Genomic DNA, 7,814 nt, shown 5'->3' on the forward strand with positions numbered 1-7,814 from the left:
TCTCGCGACATTTTCAACAGTCACGTTTCGCACGTCGCCAGGGTGCGACGAAGCTTGATAATTACTTTTATTTGATAAATGAATGTTATTATTAATAGTAAAAGAAAAAAAAGAAAAAAATCGAACATTCAACGAATCCATACGTAGTAAGTGACCAATGTGTTCATGGATAATACGTGTTTTCGCATACATATGTTTTCTTTTAAGACAATCATATGTTTTTGTTGTTTGTTTGTCTGCTTTCTCTTCCGTCTGCTGGCTGTCTGCGCACATTCCAGATTGTTTACATTGGTGAGATGATCTATTAGTTTGATCAGTAACCTCACTGGATTGCTTATTATTTAAACACTGCTCTTGATAAAGTGTATGTTGATTTTCTATTTTCTTCGAAGCCCGCTGTGTTCTTGCTCTGCTCACTCATTTAAGAACCAGCTATGTGCTATTTAATGAAAGTGTGCATGAGTATTTATGTCTCATTTATCTCTCAACTTAACTAGATCAATTGATCTTCGTGTCTGGCTGGAACATTTAAACACATAATCCATCCCACCACCCCAACTGTAAGGAAGCACCATGGAGGGTATGTCAGTATATGGGTTAAAGCTAACCCATTAATGCTTTGAATTGATGTTTCAATGTTTGGTAATATTAAAGTCCAGTTCTAACAATTGGTATCCTATACTCCACAGGTTGTCAGATGTCCTGTTCATTTTATGGGTGCAAGAGGACCTACAACAGTCCAGAGGCACTGAATAGTCATCAGCAGGACCATCAAAAGAACCCGGCCCAGTCTCTTCCTGGTAAAACATCATTTCCTCTCAGGATGCAAGCATAGCCTGGTATAGCATAGACTAGTGCAGATTAATGAAATGCTACTTGTGATGATTTTAATATTTGTTTTATTTGTTGTTTCCCAAAGACATCTTGCTAAAATTCATTGCACTGAATAAGCCATCAATTTGGTGTCTAATGCATTCTTCTTTATTCTTTAGGGAAATTGTTTCTTTGCTCTTCAATAGGATGTGATGGCTCCTTCAGCAACATGCAGCAGCTCATGGAGCATATGAGGCACCACCACAAGCCAAATTATTATTTCCTGTGAGTTTCTATTGCTTTGCATTTAGGCTACTTTCTTTCTAAATGAGAGTACATTGTTGTTACATTATATTATTGCATGCCATTGTTTCAGTATCAAATAAAACCGCTAACTTTCTTCTGGACACCTTTGGGCCAATTCGCAATTTCACATAGTCCACATCCACACTAATACATTTTCGGTTGACAATTCAAGCCCCGTTCACACTGTCAGAGATTTTGTCGCTAGATGTCGCTAGTCTCTGAACTCTGTGTGGCTAGTGGGCATTCCTACTGCTTTCGCTCTAATGTCATTGGTCGGCTCCACAAATGGCCATATGTTTAGAAAATCTGATTAGAGATGAGATGTATTGCCGGTAAAATGAAGATATCATTCTTATTTGAATAAATTGTTTTGCCTGTAACAATAAGCATTCTGCAGTGGAGACTGTATGGTGCCTTGGGCGAAACCCACTTCACGCCCTCAAAATTGTTGACCTGGAGGGGGGTCTGTGTGGGTGCCTGGTCAGGGGACTGGGATGGCCATGGCAGAACCTTGATTTTGTGGTCAGTGAGCCATTTTTGTGCTGATTTTGATGTTCATTTTGGATCATTGTCCTGCTGGAAGATCCAATTAGGGCCCATTGTAAGCTTTCTAGCAGAGGCAGTCAGGTTTAGATTTTTTTATCTGTTTGTATTTGATAGAGTCCATAATGCCATGTATCTGAACAAGATGCCCAGGACCTCTGGCAGAAAAACAGCCCCACAGTGTTCAAGATGCAGCACCACATTTAACCGTGGGCATTGGGTACTTCATCTCTGTGTACGCCAAACCCATCTCTGGTGTTTGCTGCCAAAAAGCTCTTTTTTTTTTTTTGGTTTCATCTGACTATAGAACCCGGTCACATTTGAGTGTCTAGCAAACTGAAGATGCTTGAGTTTGTTGTTGGATGAGAGCAGAGGCTTTTTTTTTCTTGAAACCCTCCCAAACAACTTGTGATCAACTGGCGATGTTTGATTTATTGATTGATTTATTTTTGTTTTTTGACTTTCTGACCCCAAGACCCAATTAATTTCTGCAATTCTCCAGCTGTGATCCTTGGAGATTCTTTGGCCACTTGAACCATCCTCACTGTGCATGGAGACAATATAGACGTACGTCCTCTTCCAGGCCAATTCTTAACATCTCCAGCTGATTGTAACTTCTTAATTATTGCCCTGATGGTGGAAATGGGTATTTTCAATGCTCTGGCTATTTTCTTATAGCCACTTCCCATTTTGTGAAGCTCAACAACATTTTGCTGCACATCAGAAGTATATTCTTTGGTCATACACTTTGTGATTGATTGATTAAGTGAATTTGGCCTCTGTGTTACCTCATATTTATACACCTGTGAAACAGGAAGTCATGGCTTAACAATTTCATGTTCCTAGTCATCCAGGTGCTCTAAAAAATGTAAAATATGAATTTTACTCATAAGAATTTCTAGGGGTGCCAATAATTGTGGCCAACGTGTTTTGGAGAAAAATATTTAATAATGAGATATTTCCCCTCTTTCAGTTGTTTTACTTTAAAGGTTAGATTTTTGTGAATTATTTGAATGAAATATCAACAGGATAAACAATGCAGATTTTTTTTTTCACAGCCTTCTTTGCTCATATTTACCAAGGGTGCCAGTATTTTTGGTCACTACTGTATATATTTGTACATATCGGAATATCTTGCTATAAACTTAAAATATATTGTTTCTGTAATTATAATCAACAACCTAAAATCAATAGTTTTATATATTCCCATCGTTTTTTATTCAATTACATCATTCGCAATGCTTCATGGGATTGTAGTTCGTGCTATCGTGAAAGATGGTAAGTACACAGTCTTTTTGTCCGATTTTCAAATACTTTTTTGCCTCAAAAAAAGTTTGTAATGTTGTAATTGGGGCTGGGTATCACTTGGCACCTCATGATATGACGTCTGTTGCAATACACACGTCACGATTCAATATATTGCGATACATCACGATGTCATAATTTGATTTTATTAAGATTTTGATTCATTCCAATTCATTTGGGTATATTTAAGTTATAAACTAATGTCTAATGAAGAGCATTAGCTCGAAACATAAAATTTGTGTCTCTTAGTGAGCTCATAAATTGAATTAGAAGTAACATTGTGCCAACTTTGTTGTGTGTTTACATGATATGAATACACATAGTTTAATATAAATATCGATACATGGATCTAAAGTATCGATACAATATCATGAGAAAAAGTATCACGATATATCGATATTTGATTGTATCGACACAGCCCTAGTTGTGATTAACCTCGGAGCTGGTTGGTTTGGTTCATGGCTTACAACTCTTTTATGGGGGATTTTATGAGAAGCCTATGCAAAAAATGAATAGGAAAAATACTTCTGGAACCCAGATGGCTTAAAAAGTGGGAGGGCACTGTTGTGCTCTGTGGTCGGTGTCGCTTATGTCGTCGAATGTCGCCAGCTGTCACTGAAAACGAACTGTCTCATGTCGCATCCAGCAACAAAATCGCTTACGGTGTGAATGGGGCTTCAGTTTTCCGTTTTCTAATGTTATAATTTTCCGTAGTATCCGGTACTTAAGAAGGTTTTCGAAAGTCTCTGTTTTCGGTGTAGTAAAACACCTCTTCAGTGTGGATGAGAGGTGTAAACGTAACACGATCAATGCGTTTTCAACCAAAAAACTAATTAGTGTGGACGTGGCTATTGAGGTTGTGCTATCTGGAACCGTCTACCCCTTCATTTAAGACCTCATATCTTTAAAAAACGTACAAACAATACATATATATATTTATCTTTTCTTTTGGTGATTTGAAAACTGTATTTATTTTTGGATTTGAGGGAAGTGTTTTTTTGCTTTTTACCTACCCAGCACAGCATTTCTGTTGTAAAATTTGTCTCAGCTTTATGTTTGTATATTATGTGCAAAAACAACCTGCTTTCTTTTCATATCCTTTAGGTGCGAAAGCTGCAAGGCCAAACTGCGTTCTTACCGTACCCTTCTTAAACACCTGCAAACCTGTGCTAAGGTTGCCAAGAACAAGGCTGCAAAGACAGAGACTGGAATGGCACCTGATACAGATCCCAATGGTGTTTCACTCACTACTGGTGACATGGAGCTATCTGGATCATTCTTAGACACAAATGGGCCAGAGGAGATGGAGTCTAAGCCCTCTCTGCCCACATATCCAACAACAGCAAACATACCAGTGACCCAGCAGTCTCCAGCAAACAATGATTTCATGAACCCCACCTCCGCAGGCCCTGCAACTCTGCCCCTTGCCACTCTAGAGCCTGCCTTAACCCAAAATCTTTCCTATCAGCCTGAATCCCCCTATAGTCCCTTTCCACCAACTCTGTCTCCTGTTAACCCAGCCTTCCTGCCAGATCCCGGCCAACAGCAGCAGCGGACTCCCAGGTCTGGTCCTCCCAGTCTGCCCTCTTCACCGACACTGCCATCATCTCCAGGATCAAATGCAGTATGGAGGAAGAACCAAGGTGAGTTCCAGCAGGTGTCATTGATCACAGTGTTCCTTAAAGGGATGGTTAACCCAGAAAAGAAAAATCTGTCTTTATTTAATCACTCTCATGTTATTCAATATGACTTTGTTTTTTTTTCTGTGGAACACAAAAGGAGGTATTTATCAGAATGTCCAAGCTTCTCTGTTACCATTCACCTCCATTATCATTCTTTTCCATACAATGAAAGTTCTTGGTTATCAGAGACAGGGAAGCTTGGACATTCTGCTATATAACTCCTTTTGTGTTACATGCAAGAAAGTCATGCAGGTTTGGAACAATATGATGACAGAACTTTCATTTTTAGGTGAACTATACCTTAAAATGATCCTACATTTTAGACCCTGTTCACCTGTGTATTTGCCATTTTGCTCAACTGATCTCACCTGCTCACCAACAGGTGTGAGTCCGTTTGAGAGTGAATTTTAAAGTCACTTGGGGGGAGGGAATGCCTAAGCCTTGGTCATGGCCACTTTGAGTGAACTGTGTTTTGTCATGTTGCACTGTCCTGCCAGACCCGCCCGGGCCGCTTTTGCACAGATGGAACTCTCCGAGCAGGCAGAGTTTAAGTAGAGATGAAGTCCAGGTGAGGCACAGAGAATCCACACACACATTGCTTTAGGGAAAAATCAGACCTTCCCTCAAATTATGCTTTAGGTGCTAATCCTCCTTCCCTTTCCTCCTCTAACCAGGCTCAGTGTGTTCCCTGGGTGTGCCATGTATTTGAATCATCCAATCCACTCCCATTCAATCCTAAATGCATACATTCAGGGCCTGCACTAACAAATGTAACAAGACATCAGAGAGTTTGTTTGTAGGGACAGGATTCCTTTACTTTTTTCTTTACCCTCAGCATTTGCAAAATTCAGGTGGTCATTTCTGGTAAGAGATGGTGCTGTATCCTCGTTGATCAAGTGTGGATGTGTTGACAGTGCTTGCTTATACCAACGCCTTTGTGCTCATGTTTTGATGTTTAATTATGCTCTTAATTTTTTGAATAATATATTGCTCTTGGGTGTGTGAGCAGATGATTCACTATAATTTTTTTTCAGCTCAAGTCAATCATGCATTTATTTGCTACTTTTACTGGTAAAGGTTTCTGTTTTCATTATATATTGCTCTGTCCGTTTATTTGTTTGTGAATCTCAGTGAATTATAAATTTACGAATATGAGTAAGGCTGTTAATCTTTGAGTTAATTTTAATGGCTCATCCTTATTAAATCTGTCAGGTCAGTCCTTCAACTTTCGCATCCTATGGGAACACACCAGAGGCCGATACAGTTGCCTACAATGCGGCCACTGTACCCCAGACAGAGGGGAGATGACTGCTCACATCAACCTTCACAAGAATTCAGTGGGAAAAGTGAACAATGATACTGGTATGGCTGCCTCACAATTTGATCATTTATTTATAAACAGCTGAATTAATTTAAAGCTGAAGTATGTCATTTCTGCGTCATTAGCGCCGCCAAACAGAACTGCAAATATAAATAGCTGTTTCCAAAACAGCTTTCCGAATATACTCCTCATCTGTTGTTGTTCAAACAGTCAGATAGTCCTGCCCCAACTCAAGGCATTGGTTGAGTAACATTGTTGGTTGGGTTCTAAGCGAGTCGCTCAAAACAAACAGAGGAATTTTTACAGTGACAGTGTTAAAAGTTTGGAGAAAATTAACCTATTTATGGATTACTCATAGTTGTCTAAGCACATTAAGCTGGGATAGAAGAAATTATTTTAACACTGAAAAAGTTACATACTTCAGCTTTAATACCCTTTTAGTTTTTGTTATTTTGTAGAGTAGGCCATTGGGATTGTCCTCATGAGAAAGTCCAACAGTAGCACTTTAATGAACTAAATACACAATATAGCTATGGTACATCACTGTCTTCATTTCCATGCTTCTCAGCATGCTGAGTTTGATGATTGAAGATGCATTTGAATCTCTATATTTTGTTTTCCTTCACCCTAAAACTGAATCTGCTTTGCATTTTTACAGATACAGAGGTTGGCAACGGTTCCTTAATAGCCAAGACTTCACTACACTCGGAAAACTCAACTTATACACAGCTCTAACATGAAATGAGATGCTAAACTCACTGATTGACAAATTATATTTGTTGTAGCCTTTGATACAGAGAGAGAAACTTAAATGTTTTTATTTCACTGACAGTGAGGACTCTTAGAATTTCTATGGTCTGGAACTGTCCAACAATCACTATTCAAGCAAAAGGAGGGAAAAACTGCTGCATATGTCATCTTCCCGAAGACAATATGCTCAAATCCAGACAATATGTCTTGCTTGTCTTTTGTTGAATAATTTGGAATAGCATACAATTAATATCAGTATTTATTCAGTTATTGTTTTTTGATCTCTTTGGAGCATGTTGCAGACGCTTGTATTCAGTTTTTTTTTCTAATGTAAATAAATAGCCTATAGAAATCTTGGTCACCTGTTATTGTATTAGAATGATACAATAAATAATGACTATTTAAAATGGTGCCAAACTGTTCGTTTGTATTAAAGGGATAGTTCACCCAAAAATGAAAATTCTCTCATCATTTACTCACCCTCATGCCATTCCAGATGGCTTTATTCCTTCTGCAGAACACAAATGAAGATTTTTAGAAGAAAGTTTCAGCTCTGGTGGTCTATACAATGCAAGTGAATGGTGAACAGATCTTTCAAGCTCCAAAAAATCACAAAAAGGCAGCATACAAGTAATCCATATGACTTCAGTGGTTAAATATGTCTTTAAAAGCTATATGGTGAGATGGAGGGATTTAAATATTGATCTGTTTCTCACCCAAAGTGATAGCATCGCTCCAGAAGATATATAGTAAACCACTGGAGTCGTATGGATTGCTTTTATGCTGCCTTTATGTGATTTTTGGAGCTTGAAAGGTTTGGTCACCATTCACTTGCATTGTATGGACCTACAGAGATGAAATAATCTTCTAAAAATCTTTGTGTTGTGCAGAAGAAAGTCATACACATCTGGGATGGCACGAGGGTGAGTAAATGATCAGATAATGTTTTATTTTTGGGTGAACTATCCCTTTCAGATCAGTAGTTTCTGTAGTGTTTGCCACCTGAAAATAAAACCTGTGTCAGAAAAGAATTGAATTGTGAATGTGAATTATTTTAATGTCTACATAATTTTCTGTGCTGGGATTTTTATTAA

At 38.4% G+C, this 7,814-nt stretch overlaps 1 protein-coding gene across 3 annotated transcripts; it reads left to right on the top strand.

The window, feature by feature from the left end:
• Positions 1-9: 9 nt before the first annotated feature.
• On the top strand, positions 10-7,751 carry LOC127443209 (zinc finger protein 414-like). 3 transcript variants are annotated; one of them, XR_007897608.1, is made up of 8 exons: positions 10-146; positions 498-580; positions 690-800; positions 993-1,098; positions 4,072-4,610; positions 5,147-5,217; positions 5,862-6,011; positions 6,629-7,751. XR_007897608.1 is itself a non-coding variant. In XM_051701810.1 (7 exons), exons 2-7 carry the CDS (start codon positions 574-576, stop codon positions 6,703-6,705), a joined length of 990 nt encoding a protein of 329 aa, XP_051557770.1. In that variant the 5' UTR covers positions 10-146; positions 498-573; the 3' UTR covers positions 6,706-7,751. The 3 variants fall into 3 exon arrangements, 2 of the variants coding, with proteins under 2 accessions (XP_051557770.1, XP_051557772.1); XM_051701810.1 differs by lacking the exon at positions 5,147-5,217; XM_051701812.1 differs by lacking the exon at positions 6,629-7,751 and having other exon boundaries at positions 5,324-6,003.
• Positions 7,752-7,814: the final 63 nt, after the last annotated feature.

This window comes from Myxocyprinus asiaticus, chromosome 6, assembly GCF_019703515.2.
Source record: "Myxocyprinus asiaticus isolate MX2 ecotype Aquarium Trade chromosome 6, UBuf_Myxa_2, whole genome shotgun sequence".
In the NCBI taxonomy this organism is placed as follows: domain Eukaryota; kingdom Metazoa; phylum Chordata; class Actinopteri; order Cypriniformes; family Catostomidae; genus Myxocyprinus; species Myxocyprinus asiaticus.